At 57.4% G+C, this 19129-nt stretch overlaps 1 protein-coding gene, 1 long non-coding RNA gene and 1 pseudogene across 5 annotated transcripts; 2 read left to right on the top strand and 1 right to left on the bottom strand.

Annotated features, from left to right (window-relative positions):
* Positions 1-978: 978 nt before the first annotated feature.
* On the bottom strand, positions 979-6162 carry PRR14 (proline rich 14). 4 transcript variants are annotated; one of them, XM_044233946.1, is made up of 12 exons: positions 6031-6162; positions 5156-5227; positions 4864-5032; positions 4139-4260; positions 3877-4066; positions 3602-3645; positions 3299-3363; positions 2399-2987; positions 1975-2044; positions 1802-1893; positions 1442-1513; positions 979-1351 (listed from the first exon to the last, which is right to left on the bottom strand). In XM_044233946.1, exons 2-12 carry the CDS (start codon positions 5176-5178, stop codon positions 1072-1074), a joined length of 1716 nt encoding a protein of 571 aa, XP_044089881.1. In that variant the 5' UTR covers positions 5179-5227; positions 6031-6162; the 3' UTR covers positions 979-1071. The 4 variants fall into 4 exon arrangements, with proteins under 4 accessions (XP_044089881.1, XP_044089879.1, XP_044089880.1 ...); XM_044233944.1 differs by having other exon boundaries at positions 3299-3408; positions 6031-6157; XM_044233945.1 differs by lacking the exon at positions 6031-6162 and adding an exon at positions 5708-5860 and having other exon boundaries at positions 3299-3408.
* A 318-nt stretch (positions 6163-6480) lies between these two features.
* On the top strand, positions 6481-8096 carry LOC122896013. Its single transcript, XR_006382346.1, has 2 exons — positions 6481-6899; positions 7022-8096. It is a non-coding gene; the product is annotated as an uncharacterized LOC122896013 (long non-coding RNA).
* An 8385-nt stretch (positions 8097-16481) lies between these two features.
* On the top strand, positions 16482-16599 carry LOC122896202 (annotated as a pseudogene).
* Positions 16600-19129: the final 2530 nt, after the last annotated feature.

Genomic DNA, 19129 nt, shown 5'->3' with positions numbered 1-19129 from the left:
GGGTGCGGCGGCGTGGGGCGGCCCGAGCGCGCCGAGTGCCTTGCGAGCGCCGGACGCGCCGGGGAGGAAACCGCGTCCGGTTACCGCTCCCTTCAGTGGGAGGGAGTCGGCTACGGGAGGGAAGAACCACCTGCGTCCGAGGGTCCGCTGCTTTGCCCCCTGCGAGCTCCTGTGGCCGACAGTCGTTCTTGGAGGAAGGTGCGGTTCTCAGGCCCGTTTACAGTGGGGGAGGGGCGCTGACCCACACTTAGGTGCCCGCACCGGTTTTGGACTCCGGCCTAACTGCACACGCAGCCTGTGCTCTTAGTCACTGCCCCGTGGTGCCTCCGAGTGTTGGAAAGATGGAGAAGGCCACTCCGGCCTCTGGTTGCCTGGGTTACCGTTTTAATGAGGACGCCACATTACACCCTCAACTGGCTTTTTTTCTAAGTAATCTCTACGCCCAACGTGGGGCTCGAACTCACGACACCCTGAGACCAAGAGCCGCATGCTCCGCCAACTGCCCCTCAACCTGCTTTCCTACGTGTAAATGTGAACATTCCTGCTCCCGGCACTGTGTGCACGTCAGGCGCATACTAAGGTTGTTGCAGGTGCTCAGTTACAGGCGATTCCTTTTATCTCTTGAATCCAGAAGCAAGTTCACGCCTGCATGTTAGGAGGAATTCAGGGCCATCCTGACGAAGGCCTTGGTCCGCTCTGGGTCCCTCAGCCTCCTTGATGTAAGTGAATTTAGAGAACCCTGATCAGAGTCCGGGGTCTCCGTATCTTCTGGAGCTGGTTCCGAAGTTTTCCTCCACACAGGAAAATTTTCAAGTCAAGGAAGTATCTCCCATGATCCTTCCCCCACTTCTTCCCTGTATCCCATCCTCCTTGCCTTCCCTGGCACCTTCCCCATTGCCCAGTCTTTGGGGGCCGAAGTACAAACAGGAGCCGGTCCTGTCAATCAATCTCAAACTCAGGTAGAGACATACAAAAGGATCAGAAACATATCGAAAACTTTACTAGAAATATAGAGAAAAATATATAACTGCCTCAGATGCTTCAGGACGGATGGACAAACAGATGGAGCTCCTAAGTCCGACGGGGCTGCTCCCTGTCTACTTCTTCCTCCTCCAGGAGTGAGGCATCCAGCTCCTCTAGCCGTTGCTGCAGCAGAGGTCCCACGTCTGGGCTGGGGGGCAGGCTGGGGGTGAGGGTCCTGCCACCTGCAGCCCGCACCCCACGAGATGGCCGCCGGGACCGAGGAAGGCTGCTGTCCCGAAATTCTACAGCCCGCCGAAGCTTCTTTGAGCTGGTGAAAATCAAAGTCCCATTGCGCTCCCGGGGTTCCTCAAAGATGGTCTCAAAGGTCCTGGACCAGGCAGGGAGGGATGCTGGTTACCAGCATGGCCCGTGGCTCCAGCCTTCCCTCTATCACCCCCAAGCCTTCAAAGTGTCTCACCTCCTGGTTGTAGGCGACTGATAATTCTTGTTGGTATAAATTTCTTCTAAGCTGAACTCCTTCTTGTTCAACCTGGGAGCAAAGAGCAGAGGCACTGAAAAACCCAGGGCCACTGTACCCTGGAAAAATGATAAGCAAGGCCTGGTCTATATTTCAGTTTCTGGGACATGCTAGGGCCAGGAATGCTGCCTAAGGCAGACAGATGGTTCTACCATCTACAGATGGTGCAAACCATGTCCAGACCAAATGGACTCCTCCAAGCTGGATTACGTTCCCTGAGCGGAGACAAAGCCACACTTCAGGGGATCTGAGCCTACACCTGTTTCACCAAGGCAGCTCCACGTACGATAAGCCACTCACCGGATTGGACGAGGCAGCCCCATTGGTGTAAGGTTTAGCTGAGCACGGGATGGTGTTCTGCGTATTCTGAATCGAGAAACCTTTCCCATGGTCTATGAAAACAGGGCAGAGGATAAGGGTGCAGCATGGCCTCAGGCTCCCACTTGTCTCCTCCCCGCCATCTGTACTCCTACCTTGGTCTCCGGGTCTGAAAGCACCTGGTCCTCTGAGGCCCTTGGCTCCTTCCCTTTGGTTGAGCCCAACCTGCAGAGAAAGTGAAGGCTCATGGACAAATTTATAGCAATACCTCCATCTCCTGCCCACTGGATAATAGGGAAGGAGGCTGAGCCCAGACTGTGCCAGGGCTTTAAAAAGGGTTTATCGAAGGGCACATGGCTGGCTCAGTCAGTTACGTGTCTTACTCCGACTCAGGTCATGATCCCAGGGTCCTGGGATCGAGCTCCACATCAGGCTCCCTGTTCAAGGCAGAGTTTGCTTCCCCCTCTCCCTCTGCCCACCCCACCAACTTGTGCATGTACTCGCTCTCTCTCTCTCAAATGAATAAATAAAATCTTTCAAAAAAAAGAAAAGAAAAGAAGGGTTTATGGAGAGCACTACCTGGGTTCTGCAGGTTCAGAGAAGGAGGAGGAAGATGCGGTGGACGAGCAAGTTGTGACAAGGGTAGGAGAGCCTCCCACTCCTCCAAGAGGGAAGACCTCTTTCCGGAGACAGGGCCGAGGGGGTGGTGGGGGTCGGGCCGTCTCCCCACCACCCACGGTGTGCCGCCGGGGCCGTGACCGGCTTGGGTGGTGGGGAGCAGGGGGCCAGCTGCAGGCATCTGGGCCAGGAGGTCCCAGATCAGGGCAGGAGTGGCTTCGGCCCAGAGAGGGCTTAGAGAGAGGTGCTGGGGGGCTGTGGTCTTGGGCTCGCCACTGGCGGATAGGGGGCCGGGGGCTGACAGACGCAGTGTCCTCAGCAGCCTGGGACTGCTCAGCCTCTGAGATGGCAATCTTCAACTCCAACTTCATGGGGGGTGATGGGGGTGGGGGCCGTGGGACTTTGTTGGGCGTGAGGAAGATGTCAGCAAAGCTCTCCAGCTTGGAGCGGACGGAACGGAAGAGGGGGGCCAAGCCCCAGGGACTGAGACGGGGGCGTAAAAGGCTGGACGGCGGTGGGACCGATGGGGGCTCCAGTACAGGATCCGGGGCTGAGGAGAAGGAGAGGCTCAGGTGGGCATTCCTCGGCTGCAGGTGCCTAAGCTCTACTTTGGTAGCCTCAGCCCCTCCCCCAACCACTAAGCTTTCCTCACAAAGGTATAAGCCCACACCTAAAATACCAGGCCCTAAATTTAGGAGTTGAACATCAGGCCTCTGAAGTCTATACCCCATCTTCACGCACCAAACTCCCCTCAGGGAGGGAGATAAGCCTCTTCCCTTCATCCCCCACCTCTGCCCTGGATACTTTTAAGCTCAGCCAGGATTTTCCAGAGCCCTAAATCTCATCCCTCTGAGTCCTTACCTGGTGGTGGGGTCTCCGGAGGGTCCTCAGGCAGGGCAGATGGCTGGAATGGGGGATCCAGGTCCCTGGACGGAGGCATTGACTGGTGAACAACCGTCACGGGCTCGGCTCTGGGGTGAAGGGGGCAAGTAAAGGCTGAGGGAGCTTCCCGGTTCAGGGGCCCACCCAAGCCAGCACCTCCCCAGTCCCTGAAGGCTTCGGAAGGTGCTACCGGACAAGCAAATTCTGATGCCCTTAGCTCTAGCTGCTGGGGTAACAACTGCTGCCTGGACAGTTCGATAATCCCTGCCCCAGGCCTCTCACCTTCTCGTGGGGATGAGGAAGTTGGGAGTCTCATCAGCAAAACCCTGGATGTAAATAAAGGATGTTTTGGGGGAGGCAGGGAAGCCCCCTATGGCCTCTCTAGCTCCCCACATTCTGACCCTCTCAAGCGTCCAGAAGCCTGCCAGGGTTCACACCAAAGACTTTATCATATAGGTCTCTCCTCAGTGTCTTCCATAGAGAATGCTGTTCTCCTTGCTCTGGGCAAAACCTATCCCAGCTGAACCCCTTACGTCCTTACCCCCAAATTCTCATACCTCAGTTGAGGGTCTTGGGCTGGCAATGTCCTCTAGCATCACCACCAGAGTAGGCTGGGGGGCCCAGTCCACCTTTGGTGAAGGGCCCTCCTCTGGGCCAGGGGTTGTCCTTGATCGCCGCCTCAGGGTAGAAGAGGGCCGGCGGATGCGGCTCAAGGGCTCTCGGCACAAGTGCAGTGGGTCGGGAGGCCTAGAGCGGAAACAAGAAGATCAGAGGGGCTCAGGTGGGCTCCTAGCCTACCGTCCAACCCGCCATGCTCACCTGGTCTGTGAGGGCCACGTAGCCTCTTGGGGTGGCGAGGCAGGCGGCTGGCTGAGGACAGAATCCTGCCGGTTGCTGCGGTGCTGTGTGGTGGGGGTCTCTTCTTGGGACACCAGGGGAACCTAATTGAGGAGGAAGTGTCAAGGGCAAGGCGGTGAAATGAGGTTGGACTGGACAGGGCCTTTCTGAGCCTAACAGGGCCATATGTCACAGAAGTGACAGAGGCTACGGCTAGAATTCGCTTAAGAACCCAAAGAAGGGCATTTAACTGAATCCGTTTCTGGGCCAGAGAGTAGATGTCCAGAGCTGTAGTAATCGCACACAGGCTGTTTAGAGAAATGGAAAGGAGTGACCTTGGGTGAGTCACTGCCCTGTTTTTCTAACCTGTGCAATGGAGCCAAAGACCTCAGCCTGTTTCCCAAGAACTGCCTAGACGCTGGGCTGGGAAGAAAGCAAGGGTTTCTCATACTTCAGAGCACTTGAAGAGATGGGGTTCCAGCCCAGCAGGGATTTTTGTGGGGAATGGGCACTAAAGACCCTGCCCAGACCTAGGCTGGATTAAGTGAGAGCCAAGGAGATCTCTAAGAGCTTTGGGGAGGCTGCTTGGCAATGGATGTGAGCATGAGGTAATTGGATCTCAATTATCCTCACTAGTGATCTGGCCTGACTTTGGTTCTGAAGAGGGGCCTGAGGGAGAAAGGGGCCTCCCAGTTCAGGGAGCTCACCATGTGGGCAGCCATAATATCTTCCAGCACCACAGCCAAAACCCGCCGAGAGGCCTTTTCCAAAGGTGAGGGGGCCGCTAGAGACTGCAGTCTCGGCCGTTTGGGGCTCCGGGCTCCCCATAATGCTCGAGCCAGGGGCTGGCGGCACAGACGTGACCGGCCAGGTGAACTGGAAGATGAGAGAAGCAGAGGACGGTCGCCTGAGCCTGTCGTTGGCTCTGTGGTTTCCCCGGTACGGCCGCCAGGGTCCCGTTTCCCGTGCTCGAGACAGGCGGGCGGGGTGCGCTCTCACCTGGAGTCCCCGGGCAAGTCCATTGGGGAAGCGGCGGCTCCGGGGAGTCCCTGGGGGATCCCAGGTCGCAGCCTGGGATGGGGGGAGCGGGGGAGCGGGGAGTGAGGGCCAGCCCTTCCCCTGGGGCTCCGCCCTTCATGGTCCGCCCGCGGCTCCCGGTAGCCCAAGGGCCGAAGCCCTGGGGCGTGAAAGGGCGCCCCCGGCTGGCCGTCCGGAGCGGGTGTCTTCCCGCTGCCGTCGCCCGAGATCACTGGATCCACCCGCGTTCTGACTGGCACTTGCTGGGAGAACCTGGCCTGCAGCGGCGCCAGTTCTCCCACGGTCCGAGCTTCTGGGGCCTTTGTCCCTACAGAATCCGCCCTGAGATCTCCCGGGATCAGCTGGGATCCCGGTCCTGGGAGTCTCCCTTTCCGCCGGATCCCTCTGCAATCCTCGTCCACTGCCACCGAGTGGCCCAGAACTCCGAAGCTATACTCCCACACACCGACGGTCCTCCCCCTTCCCCCGCCCCAGCAGATCCCCCAGACTGGGTCCCTGCGGAAAGAATCCTACAGCGCGGTTCCTCCAATGAGACGCCGCGGGGATCCTCTCTCCCTGGGAGTTTGGGCTCCGCAAAGCTCCACTCAGATAGGAGTGGCCCGAGCTTGAGCATCACGAACTCAGTCCGGATCCCCGGGGATCTACTGTCAAGCAGATACCCTCTTCACGCCAATCCCGGGAGGTCCCGCCCACAGACCCCCTCTCCCGCCACCCCCCGGCTCCCCGCCCAGCGCGCTCCCCAGCCCGGGACCAGATGGTTCAAATGTTGGCTTCCCTCCCTCCCTCCTCCCGCCCTCCCTCCAGCCGCTCGGTGCCCTCCCCCGCGCGCCGCTTACCGCCGCCTCCCGCGGATCCCGGGTCTTCGACGGCTCCTACCTCCGGCTCCTTTAAACCAGCCTTAGCCAGCACTGCCCAACCGCCAAGGGCCTTCTTCTCCGAGCCCTCGGGCACCGCCCAATCGCCGGTCCCCGTCTTCCGGGGTGGCGAGAAACTAAGTGAAGCCACCTGGCAGCCATCTTCCCTAGGGGCAAGAAGCCAAACTGGGCACCGCCGCCATTATAGTTGAGGGCAGGTGGCTCTGTCCTCGGTGAACCAGAGTGGACCGGATGGTGTCATTTTCGGAAGGCCGGGCCGCCGGCGGCTGAAGACCAGGCCAAGTTTCTTGAGCTACGGAGGCAGCTGTAGTGACTAGAGTGCCGCCACGTTTTTTAAGGGCATCTTCCGGTTCTTTAGTTCTTAGGCCAATAAACGTGAACTGAATACTAACGACAGGGGAAATTCCCGTTTCCTAGAGAGGCCTCGTCGAGGGCGGTTCCGGTGCCCTCCGGGAACCCTCAAGCCGGTCCCCAGGTCGCTGAGACGATTTGGGGGCGGGACCAGAAGCCGGGGAGGCTCCAGTGTTTGCACGACGTCCCGGAGAGCTTGGGCTGAGCCCAAACCGGGAGGAGGCTGCGGCCGCTGACCTTCCTCCCGGAGGTGCGGGGGTTAGTGTGGCCCGCGTCGAGGGCTCGGTGTAGCGGGACCGACGACCACCTTGGCGTGCTCAGTGGTGTCTGGCAGCTTTCCTCTCTGTTCCGGGCTCCCACGGGCGCTGTTTGAAGGGAAACCTGCTCCGTCATAGGAGGAGGAGCAGCAGTCGTCCCTTCAGTATTAGGGATGAGGTCCCGCTGCTTGAGAGGCTGTGCCATGAAACCTCTTCCTGGAGGTGGGCTACGGTGGGCAGGGAGGGGCTGCCCTAACTCTTGCACCGCCACACCAGGGCCTGCGTTTCCAGTAGTTCTCCCTCCCCAGAATTCTCTGATCCAAACCGGTCCTTTTTTCCTTCAGGAAAAAGAAAGCCGGAAGACTTGAATCCTGGGTCTGAGATGAAGGTGCAGAGTTCCCCGCCCAGCAGAATCCTTTCTTCTGGGGCCTAGTGATAAAAGGCATGACACCGAGAGGATGATATGGAAAGAGCAAAATCAGTAAGACCTGGTGTGGAAAGGGACTCCCCAACCCTGTAACCAAGGGCTCAACCAGAGTCATCCAGATGGAAGCAAGGACTCATCCAGGGCTCCCCCTCCAGACCAAGCCAACTCTTTGTAACCCAAGGCCTGCAGGGACCTCTGGAAATCCACGATGAGACTTCTGCTGCGGGTAGGCGGCACCTTTTCCAGCTAGAGGTGTTCTCCCTGCCCTGGATCCCCGTTGGCTGTATGGTGCCTGAAGGGGTAGAGGGGTTCCTTAGGGGTCTGGTGATGCTTCCAGCTGTGACTGCTTGGAAAAGCTTCTCAACCTTGGTGAGCTGAGTGAGAGCCCTCTGCAGACTCTCACTTTTCTGCTTAAACAGGTGGTTCCTAAGCCCCAGGGCAAGAAAAACTTTCAAGGGCAGAGCATGCCTGATCAGAGTTTTGATTCTCTGGGTCTCCTGAAGAAATCAACCTGAGGAAGCACCTGAGGAAAGGGTCAAGGCCTGGGCCTGAGAATCTGGTAGGGAGGCACAGCCCTAAGACCCTAAGTTGGTGTGCTGGCGTTCATCAAATTAAGTCTAATGTAGACTGGGGTGTCTTGACCCTAAAGCCAGGCTAGTAATGGTGAGCGCTTTCACCTCTGCCTTCCTTGTGACTACCATTTCAACAACTCTTATCACGCCTGTGCACACACTCCAGGGCATGGCAGTGTATGCTGATCCAGTAGCAAGAGGCCCCACATAGCTTCCGCTGGGGCAGGGGATGTGGCTGGAGGTTGACACATGGCTGTATCATTCTCCAGAAACTCTGGGCTCCTTCAGACTCGGCCTCACTTCTGATTAACTGTTCCCTGCCTCAGTGGCCTCACTTGTAAAATGAGAACAATAAACTCTGTCATACCTACCTCTAAATAGACTTGAAAAATCGAAATAAAATCAGAAGATACATCTGAATGTGCCTGATAAATTAAGTCTTGGGCTACAGGTAAAATATGTAAAATATGGATGATAAAACCATCTCTCCTTTCTCTCAGAGTACCCTCTATCCCTTTTGGCCCTCAAGCCGTCTCTGCTCAGTACCTTTGCAGAAGCCTCTAGGCTGAGCTCCAGATCAGCCAGAGTGGGTGGGGTGGGTCGGATTGTGGCTGCAGGGTACTGGGAGGGGGTGGGATGGTAAGCTAGAGATCCTTTGGTAACAACCACTCCTGGAAAATGGCAGGAAACCTTGAGTTTGAGTTGCTCTTCTGGTTGGCATCAACCATTTAACAAGATTTCAACACCTCCTGCACGTGGTGCCTGGGGATAGACAGGTGCTTACCCCCAGGAGGTTAGAGTTGACATTCCTGTATACAGAAGAGCCATTGCTCGGCCCTCTCCCCCTTAAAGGACTTGTCCCAGCCAGGTGTCAGCAATTCGTGATCAATTTAATTCCCCAGATGAGGCGCTTTCAAGAATCCCTTCTGGGGCCTTTCCGCTTTGGTCAGCTACTATGAGTTGCCGGAATTTGTTTTGCTCTGAGAAAGCTGCTCCTGCCTCTGGTCTAACTCTGCTTCCCGGATTAGAGGACCGTCTGCCACAAGTACCATATTTGTCTCCTTTTTTTTTTTTTTTTTTTTCTTTTCGAGGGGGATATGATAGGAGGGTGTCAAGTTTAGAACAACTGAATGGTAAAGTGATAGGGCTTATGGTGAGGATGTCAGAGGCGGGGAGAAGGTTGAGGAAAGCAGAGACTAAAGAAGGGTGAAGGGAGATGTCCATTAGTATCTGAAACAATGGTATGTCTCTCTACCAGTTACGAGTTTATTACCTCAGCTGCAAATTCATGCTTCTTGCCTCCTCTCTGAGAAGGGATCTGAGCCCTTTAAATATATTTTCTTTGCCAACCGGCATCATATTAAACGTGTCAGCAGGCAGCTATGGAGGGATTGCAGGAAAAAAGGAGTTTGCTTCCTGGTCGCAGTGAGCCCAGTTGGCAGGCTCCTGGGGTTTACAAGTGGGTTCCCCCGTGCCCAGATTCGGAAGCGCAGGCCGCTTCTCCAGTGCCAAGCTCCTGCCGGGCACACTGGCCAGAAGCTCCCCTGCTGTATCCCTTGGACGGTTCTCTGGTGCAATGCCTCTGAGGCACCTTCCTGTGAGCAGTTTTCCCTGGCGTCCTCTATCCAGCAAGTTCCACCAGAAGTGGCACCCCAGCAACTTTGGTGCTCTCTCCGAAAAGTTGTAGATCTCACCCCGGGGAGGCCCAGGTAGAGGCTATTCCTTGGGTGCTGCATCCCCAGCTGGGGTAGTGACTTCTTTTATCTGCTATTCCTGCATTGTTGAGAATCTTTACTTCCTGTTATCTGTAATGGGCAGAATTGTGTTCCCCGCCTCAAATATATGTTCAAGTCCTAACGTCCAGTTCCTGTAACTGTGACCTTATTTGGAAATAGAATCTTTACAGACACGAGTGAGGTCCTACTGGATTAGGGTGGATCCTGATCCGATGACTGGTGTCCTTGTATGAAGAAGGGAATTGGGGTCCATAGAAGGGAGAGCGCCTTGTGAAGACTTGCGGAGACACAGACATCTCGAAACCCAGGAATGCCTGAGATTGCTAACAATCGCCAAAAGCTAGAAAGAGGCGTGGAAGGTTAGTGTAAGGGTGGGGCAGACTGAGTGGAGTCATCCAATCAGTAGGCCGTAGGTATATCCGCTGGGAAGGTTGAAATTCAATTGGCCACCTGTGTAGGGGCGGGGCTCAACCACCCCCATAAAGGTTGCTCTGCCAGGCTGCCGAGGGGGGGCTGCTGCAGGAGAGCCGGGGGCTCCTGCAGGAGAGCAGCGGCTGCTACAGGAGGGATGAAGTCGGCGGAGAGCGGTGAAGTCGGCGGAGAGCGGTGAAGTCGGCGGAGAGCGGTGAAGTCGGCGGAGAGCGGTGAAGTCGGCGGAGAGCGGTGAAGTCGGCGGAGAGCGGTGAAGTCGGCGGAGAGCGGTGAAGTCGGCGGAGAGCGGTGAAGTCGGCGGAGAGCGGTGAAGTGGAGCGGAGAGCGGTGGAAGTCGCAGAAGAGCAGGGGAGTCAACGGTGTATAGTAGAGCTGTAACAGCTCTTGTAAGAGCTATAACCGCGTTTGGCGGTCCACCCTCCGGCGGCGGCCCCGAGCGCCGCCGCCTGCAGCCTCCGGCGGCGGCCCCGAGCGCCGCCGCCTGCACCCTCCGGCGGCGGCCCCGAGCGCCGCCGCCTGCAGCCTCCGGCGGCGGCCCCGAGCGCCGCCGCCTGCAGCCTCCGGCGGCGGCCCCGAGCGCCGCCGCCTGCAGCCTCCGGCGGCGGCCCCGAGCGCCGCCGCCTGCACCCTCCGGCGGCGGCCCCGAGCGCCGCCGCCTGCAGCCTCCGGCGGCGGCCCCGAGCGCCGCCGCCTGCAGCCTCCGGCGGCGGCCCCGAGCGCCGCCGCCTGCAGCCTCCGGCGGCGGCCCCGAGCGCCGCCGCCTGCAGCCTCCGGCGGCGGCCCCGAGCGCCGCCGCCTGCAGCCTCCGGCGGCGGCCCCGAGCGCCGCCGCCTGCAGCCTCCGGCGGCGGCCCCGAGCGCCGCCGCCTGCAGCCTCCGGCGGCGGCCCCGAGCGCCGCCGCCTGCACCCTCCGGCGGCGGCCCCGAGCGCCGCCGCCTGCAGCCTCCGGCGGCGGCCCCGAGCGCCGCCGCCTGCAGCCTCCGGCGGCGGCCCCGAGCGCCGCCGCCTGCAGCCTCCGGCGGCGGCCCCGAGCGCCGCCGCCTGCAGCCTCCGGCGGCGGCCCCGAGCGCCGCCGCCTGCAGCCTCCGGCGGCGGCCCCGAGCGCCGCCGCCTGCAGCCTCCGGCGGCGGCCCCGAGCGCCGCCGCCTGCAGCCTCCGGCGGCGGCCCCGAGCGCCGCCGCCTGCAGCCTCCGGCGGCGGCCCCGAGCGCCGCCGCCTGCAGCCTCCGGCGGCGGCCCCGAGCGCCGCCGCCTGCAGCCTCCGGCGGCGGCCCCGAGCGCCGCCGCCTGCACCCTCCGGCGGCGGCCCCGAGCGCCGCCGCCTGCAGCCTCCGGCGGCGGCCCCGAGCGCCGCCGCCTGCAGCCTCCGGCGGCGGCCCCGAGCGCCGCCGCCTGCACCCTCCGGCGGCGGCCCCGAGCGCCGCCGCCTGCAGCCTCCGGCGGCGGCCCCGAGCGCCGCCGCCTGCACCCTCCGGCGGCGGCCCCGAGCGCCGCCGCCTGCACCCTCCGGCGGCGGCCCCGAGCGCCGCCGCCTGCAGCCTCCGGCGGCGGCCCCGAGCGCCGCCGCCTGCAGCCTCCGGCGGCGGCCCCGAGCGCCGCCGCCTGCAGCCTCCGGCGGCGGCCCCGAGCGCCGCCGCCTGCACCCTCCGGCGGCGGCCCCGAGCGCCGCCGCCTGCACCCTCCGGCGGCGGCCCCGAGCACCGTCGCCTGCAGCTTCCAGCCTCCGGCCCCGAGCCGCCACCTGCAGCTTCCAGCCTCCGGCCTCGAGCGCCGCCACCTGCAGCTTCCAGCCTCCGGCCCCGAGCGCCGCCGCCTGCAGCTTCCAGCCTCCGGCCCCGAGCCGCCACCTGCAGCTTCCAGCCTCCGGCCCCGAGCGCCGCCGCCTGCAGCTTCCAGCCTCCGGCCCCGAGCCGCCACCTGCAGCTTCCAGCCTCCGGCCTCGAGCGCCGCCACCTGCAGCTTCCAGCCTCCGGCCTCGAGCGCCGCCACCTGCAGCTTCCAGCCTCCGGCCTCGAGCGCCGCCACCTGCAGCTTCCATCCTCCGGCGGCGGCCCCGAGCGCCGCCGCCTGCAGCCCCCGGCGGCGGCCCCGAGCGCCGCCGCCTGCAACCCCCGGCGGCGGCCCCGAGCGCCGCCGCCTGCACCCTCCGGCGGCGGCCCCGAGCGCCGCCGCCTGCACCCTCCGGCGGCGGCCCCGAGCGCCGCCGCCTGCACCCTCCGGCGGCGGCCCCGAGCGCCGCCGCCTGCACCCTCCGGCGGCGGCCCCGAGCGCCGCCGCCTGCAGCTTCCAGCCTCCGGCCCCGAGCGCCGCCGCCTGCAGCTTCCAGCCTCCGGCCCCGAGCGCCGCCGCCTGCAGCTTCCAGCCTCCGGCCTCGAGCGCCGCCACCTGCAGCTTCCATCCTCCGGCGGCGGCCCCGAGCGCCGCCGCCTGCAGCCCCCGGCGGCGGCCCCGAGCGCCACCGCCTGCAACCCCCGGCGGCGGCCCCGAGCGCCGCCGCCTGCACCCTCCGGCGGCGGCCCCGAGCGCCGCCGCCTGCACCCTCCGGCGGCGGCCCCGAGCGCCGCCGCCTGCACCCTCCGGCGGCGGCCCCGAGCGCCGCCGCCTGCAGCTTCCAGCCTCCGGCCCCGAGCGCCGCCGCCTGCAGCTTCCAGCCTCCGGCCTCGAGCGCCGCCACCTGCAGCTTCCAGCCTCCGGCGGCGGCCCCGAGCACCGTCGCCTGCAGCTTCTAGCCTCCGGCGGCGGCCCCGAGCCATCACCTGCAGCCTGCAGCCTCCGGCGGCCCAGCAGTCCAGTCGTCTGTGGTCCAGTTGTCAGCGGTCCCTCGACGCCTGCGGTCCTGAGACATCTGCGGTCCAGTTGTCAGCGGTCCCTCGACGCCTGCGGTCCTGATGCCTACAGACCCTAGAGGCCAGCAGTCGGTCCTGACACCTGCAGCCCCTAGATGCCAGCATTCTGGAGGCATAAGCAGCCCTGAGATGCCAACGGCCCCTAGACACCAGCAGCCTCCCTGCAAAATGCCTCGCCACCCCGAACCACAAGTGGCCTTGTCCGCAGTGGTGGCTTCCTCCGGGTGGAAGCCTGGTCAGAGTAGCATCGTGGGGATCAGAGTCTGTGTCATCTGGGTTGTCCTCCTTGTCATTGTTGCTTCTTCGTCATTGGGAGTGGCCTCATCCAGGAAATGGTCTTGTCCAGAACAGCCTCTTCTTGGGAGCGGCCTTGTCCGGGGAGAAACTTCATTGAGCAGTGGCCTTGTCTTGGGAGTGGCCTCTTCTTGGGAACGGCTCCAATCATGGAGCGGCCTCATCTGTGGAGCAGCAACGTCATCTAGAGCAGCCTCGTCCAGAGTGGCCTTCTTGGAAGTGACCTTGTTGGGTTCATCGTCACCGCCTTTTCGTAAGAGGTAGCTCTGACCGGTAGTTTGATTCCTGATGCTTGGCGCGAAATAAAGTTTTGCTTGACTTTCGCTTTGTATCAGTCTCGTTCCTTTGATCACGGACCCTAACATTTGGGGGCTCGTCCGGGATCAAACGACGAGAACTGAGCCAGCATCAGAATTTTTAGGGAAAGCCTCTGGAGGTATTGGGTTTCGAAGTATTGGGTTTCGAGGTATTGAGTTTCGAGGTATTGGGTTTCGAGGCATTGGGTTTCGAAGTATTGGGTTCCGAGGTATTGGGATCCTATCCGTCTGTCTGGTTGGAGCTCCAGGGTATAGCCCACCGGGGAGAAGCTGGACGCAGCCATGCTCCCCAGGGCTGGAGTGGATGCGGGGACGCCCCATCCCTCTGCTGATAGATCGACAGGGGGTTCTAGTCCCCCTGGGCGGTCGGGGGGGTTCGAGTCCCCCTGCGTGGTCGGGGGTTCGAGTCCCCCTGGGCGGTCGGGGGGTTCGAGTCCCCCTGCGCCGTCGTGGGGGTTCGAGTCCCCCTGGGCGGTCGGGGGTTCGAGTCCCCTGCCTTCCCTTTGACAGTTGAGGGGTTCAAGTCCCCTTAGACGGTTGGGGATAAAGATAGCCCCCACCAGTGGCAAGCTCTGGGTAAATTAAAAGTGCATAGAAATCAATGCACTCCATAAATTTGGTCAGGAGGACAAAGAGAAAAATCCGATTAGGAAATCCATTGAGCTATACAAAAACAAAAACAACACACCAAAGCTTATGGAATGCCATTAAAACAGTACTTAAAGGGAAATTATAGCAGTAAGCACCTGTTTTAAAGGATGAAGTTAAACTTCTACCTCATACAATATACAAAATTTTAAAAGGATCAGAAACCTATATTGTACTCTATAAGGCAACTGATATATGCTATAATATTGATGACCCTTGAAAACATTAGGCCAAATTTAAGAAGCCAGTGATAAAAGACTACATGTATGATCCTGTTTATATGTGAAATGTCCAGAAAACTCAGATCTATAGGAAAAGAAAGTAAATTAATAATTACTTAAGATAGGTTGCCAAGAGATGGGAGTGACCAATGTTTGAATGGGGTTTCATTTAGGATGGTGAAAATGTCCAGAACTTGATTGGACACAATTCATACTTTTAAAGTATACATTTCAATAAACCATTTAAAGGTTATAGGAACTCTAAAGGAACAACAAATAGAAAGGTAAATAACAAGATAATAGGGGAATATGAAAAAGCTCATGGAGCTCAGGAAAGGAAGTCCCCCCCCCTTCCAGCAGCAGGCTCTGGACGAGGGCCACTGGGGTTGTGGTAATTTGTTTGTTTTTGTCTTTTTGTTGTCTATTGTGTTTTGTTATGGTTGAAGGAATGTGGCAAGCAGAGAGTAAGGGGACGCTAGCTTTCATCTCTCTGTTCCTCATAATAGATGTGGGGCTTCTCCCTCACTCATTTTGTGTGTTAAGGGCTATAACGAGCTACCTAGAGTTAGTCAAATGCCGGGTTAAGGTGTCCAATGCTGATGCTCATTAGAGCCGGGCATGGAAAATAAGTGCCTAGTGGGCCACTTTTGGTAAGCAGAACTGGTACTGTGGGATGAACCAACCTCGAGACAGAGACTTTAAGGAATATTCCCAAGCAGCTGCCGAAACTTCTTTTGTTTCGGGGAATTCCTTGCCTTCTCTGGCCCGACGTGGACTGCCTGGCCCCTCCCCCTTGCTGGCAGGGAAAGCATGGCATCTGAAGTGGAATGGGCCCAGGTGGAACATGAGGTCTGTTGGCGAAGGGATGGCTGGGCTGATGGTTAACTGTCTGTTTCAAGGGTTTAATGAGTAATTGTTAAAGTGGCTTCCGAAGTCTTTGATAACCTGAAACTGTGAAGGGTTGCTTGAATGACAAATGGAGTTAAATTTGTTGGACATCTAGATCCTAACCAAATGGGATGAAATGCTAGGGCGCTGTTTGCTGGTACTGGGTTTGTACTTTTGAAATCTGCTGGTGAACACATTCTGTGCTTAACTGATTGATAAATTTGCCATCTAAAGAATTCTGTTGTAACAACTCACCATTGGTTTATATTTAGTCTTAAGTAGAGGTTAAGGTATTTCTAAGAGTACAAAATTCTGTTAAGTGTAATTAAGACTGATGGAAATGAGAAAAGCAACTCTGTATGTAAAAAGTAGGAGATATGTAAAAGAGAGATAAACAGCCCTAAGGCCACTGTCAGAGCTAAATCCATTCGTAAAAGAATGGAAGGGGAGACTGATCACCTCCCATTAGCCAGGGATACCAAAAGGGGAGGATGTCCAACCTGTTTGAATCTGGAAAATGCCTGACTGTGTGAATGTATCTCTATGGCTCCACCGCTTCCACTATGGAGTCTGAATGGACTGCACCCTAAATCTTGCAGGGCTTCATATGGCATAACGGTCATCTACTCCATGGAGTAGCCCAGTCCAGGGTTTATACAGACAGACCTTAAATAAGACGCTCCTAAGTTCCCACGAGGGACACGAGCAGGACAGCATCCAGGGACAGCCCTGCTCCAATGGCAGAGCAGATCACAGCTGTTCTCTCTGGGCTCCTCCACCCAGAATCTGAGAGATGGAACAGGGGAAATTCTGTGCAATGAATTCGGACTCTGCTTAGCACCTCTGTGTTGGCTCTCAGCCCTAGAAAAACGAGAGCCTGAGGGTCCACTTTGAGTCTAGGAAGCCATCTTCCAAGAGGAAGAAAACTCTCTGAAACTCCGTGAGCTGCTCGTCCCTCTTCTCTGATGTCTGGACTCAATGGGTCACACAAGGGCCTATGGGAGGAGCTCGGGAGTCAAGGCTTCAAATCTTGGCCATCGGAGGCTGCCAGGGACCTGACCCGATTGATACACATGCAGCTGCTGGCACGTTTCTGAATATGCTGGCTCTCTGCAGCCTCTGCATCTTTGAACAACATGTCCATCTGTCTGAAACATCATTCTGTCTCAAGCACTTAGAAACCCTCCACTACCTCCTCCTTTGTACAGAATGGGTATGACCACAAGGCATCAGTAGCCCAAGAAGGCCGGGGGCCAATGTAACTATGAACGAGAGAGATATGGTAGCTAACCAAGCCTGGACAAATTAAGGTAACAGTAGGGTATGAGAAAGTTCAGCTTCCTCCAGCAAGGGGAGGATGGTTCCATGTTATATAGGGTGTCACGTACACTCATCTGAGAATATCGGGTAAGAACCTTATGATTGTATACGGCCATACCACCCTGAAGGCGCCAGATCTCGTCTGATCTTGGAAGCTAAGAAGGGTCGGGCCTGGTTAGTACTTGGATGGAAGACTGCCAGGGAATACCGGTTGCTTTTGCTTTGCTCTCCAAGAGGGAATTTCTTGGGACGGTGGGCTACTGCAGGCTGTGGATGCTACCTTCACGGAGATGGCACAACCTCTCTACGAACTGGCTAAGGGAGGACTCACTATGGTAGAGTGTGGACAGCTGAGGCAGAAGGAGCATTTCGGGAATTACAAAGAGCCTTACTGTGTGCCCCAGCATTGGTCATCCCAGATGTTACCAAGCCCTTCCACTTGTATGTGAAGGCAGGGCTGACTAAAGAAGTTTTGACTCAGACTCTAGGGTATGGTGAAGACCAGTGGCCTACCTTAGTAAGAAACTAGACCCAGTAGCAGCTGGGTTCCCTCCTTGCCTCCGCATAATTGCCGCAACAGCCCTCCTGGTTAAGGATGCGAGCAAATTAACTTTAGGCCAAAATCTTGTTATAACCACCACACACGCGATTGAGGGCCTTCTCCGGACTCCACCAGACCGATGGATGACGAACGCCCGAGTAACGGGGTATCAGGCCCTTCTCCTCAATGAACCAAAAGTGGCCTTCCGACCCCCAGCAGTGCTAAATCCAGCCACACTGCTGCCAGAAGAGCTAGCTGACCATCCACATGATTGTGGGGAGGTCTTAACCCAAGTCACAGGAATAAGGCCGGATCTCAGAGACATTCCCCTCCCAGATGCCGAGATGACTCTGTTCACAGATGGGAGCAGCTACATAGTCAATGGAAAGAGGTATGCAGGGGCCGCGGTGGTTTCTCCTGAGCAGAGACTCTGGACAGCAGCCCTGCCACATGGAACTTCGGCACAGAGAGCAGAACTAATTGCACTCACGAAGGCACTGCAGATGGCCAAAGGAAAAACCACCAACATCTATACGGACAGCAGGTATGCCTTTGCTACACTGCACATACATGGGGCTATTTATAAAGAAAGGGGCCTATTAACAGCAGAAGGAAAAGGAATTAAAAACAGAAGAGAAATATTAGCTCTCCTCCAGGCTATTTGGGACCCGAAAAAGGTGGCTGTTATGCATTGCCCAGGACATCAAAAGGGGACTGATCTGATTTCAAAAGGAAACTACTTAGCAGATCAAGCCGCAAAGCAAGCAGCTCGAGAAAAAGTGCAAGAACTAGTTGCACTCCCGGCTCCAGCACTACCAGAAAAACCAAACTATTCAGAAGAGGATTTAAAGTATTTACAGAAATGGGTTGAATTAGACTATGAAGGGGACTGGGCCAAGACAAAAATAGGAAAAATAATTCTTCCTCGAAGACTAGGTAAGAAGTTAGTAGGCCAGATACATCAGGGTACTCATTTGGGGACACGAAAACTCAAGGAGCTTATAGGCAAGCAGTTCCAGGTTTCTAAATTAGGTCGTATGGTTCAGGATGTAGTTGATAGATGTGCCCAATGCCAGGCAGTTAATGTAGGAAGAACTAAAATGGGAAGAGGGAAAAGAGAAAGAGGTAAGGAACCAGGAATTTATTGGGAAATAGATTTTACAGAAATGAAACCTGGAAAATATGGGCACAAGTATATGTTGGTTTTTGTGGATACCTTTTCAGGCTGGGTGGAGGCTTTTCCTGCCAAGCATGAGACCGCAGGGGTAGTAGCAAAAAAGATACTAGAAGAAATAATTCCTAGGTTCGGGCTGCCTCTTGCAATTGGGTCAGACAATGGCCCTGCATTCGTAAGTTCAGTCTCACAGGCATTGGCCAAGGCTGTGGGCACAAATTGGAAATTACATTGTGCATACAGGCCCCAGAGTTCGGGGCAAGTAGAAAGAATGAATCGGACTCTTAAAGAGACCTTGACAAAACTAATTCTGGAAACTGGCGGTGGATGGGTAGATCTCCTTCCTTTTGCCCTCCTTAGAGCCCGATGTACACCTTATTTAAGCAAGGTGACCCCATTTGAAATATTGTTTGGGAGACCCCCCCCACTCTGTCCTCGGCTACAGGAGGTTGCCCTAGCAGAAATGACGGATCAGTCTGTACTCCAGTCACTGCAGGCATTACAATCTGTCTTAAAAAAAGCCCATACAGGAATCCGAGTTGCCCACACTGGAACAGAGACGGTGGAACCACATCCTTACCAACCCGGGGACTTGGTTTGGATACGTCGCTATCAAGTGGGGAATTTGGAGCCTCGTTGGAAGGGACCATTTACTGTTATCCTAACCACCCCCACAGCAGTAAAAGTGGAAGGCATCAGGGCCTGGGTTCATGCGGGTCATGTCAAACGAGCTGAGAGTAAGGATGCCCTCCAGAAATGGGAAATGCAGCCAAAGGACCCTGCTGACCATGGACTGAAACTAAGACTAAAGAAACTGTGAGTGTATTGTTGCTATACTAAAGAAAATTGGGGCGATAAAATGTTAGTCTTATATGTTCAATATAAGGTAGAACCATCTGAAAAGTCAAGGATTTGACTAATCTCCAAAGAAAAGGGGGGAATGTAAGGGTGGGGCAGACTGAGTGGAGTCATCCAATCAGTAGGCCGTAGGTATATCCGCTGGGAAGGTTGAAATTCAATTGGCCACCTGTGTAGGG

Source organism: Neovison vison, chromosome 14, assembly GCF_020171115.1.
Source record: "Neovison vison isolate M4711 chromosome 14, ASM_NN_V1, whole genome shotgun sequence".
NCBI classification, from domain to species: Eukaryota; Metazoa; Chordata; class Mammalia; order Carnivora; family Mustelidae; genus Neogale; species Neogale vison.
Note: the sequence above shows the minus strand (reverse complement) of the source record. Positions and strands in the feature narration are given on the sequence as shown.

Coding starts and splice junctions, on each gene's coding strand:
- PRR14 (XM_044233944.1), bottom strand. CDS start 5,178: ATGGACTTGCCCGGGGACTCCAG. Junction 5,033..5,155: donor GACTTGCCCGGGGACTCCAG/GTGAGAGCGCAC, acceptor CTCATCTTCCAG/TTCACCTGGCCGGTCACGTC. Junction 3,409..3,601: donor TTCCTCATCCCCACGAGAAG/GTGAGAGGCCTG, acceptor CCTTCACCCCAG/AGCCGAGCCCGTGACGGTTG.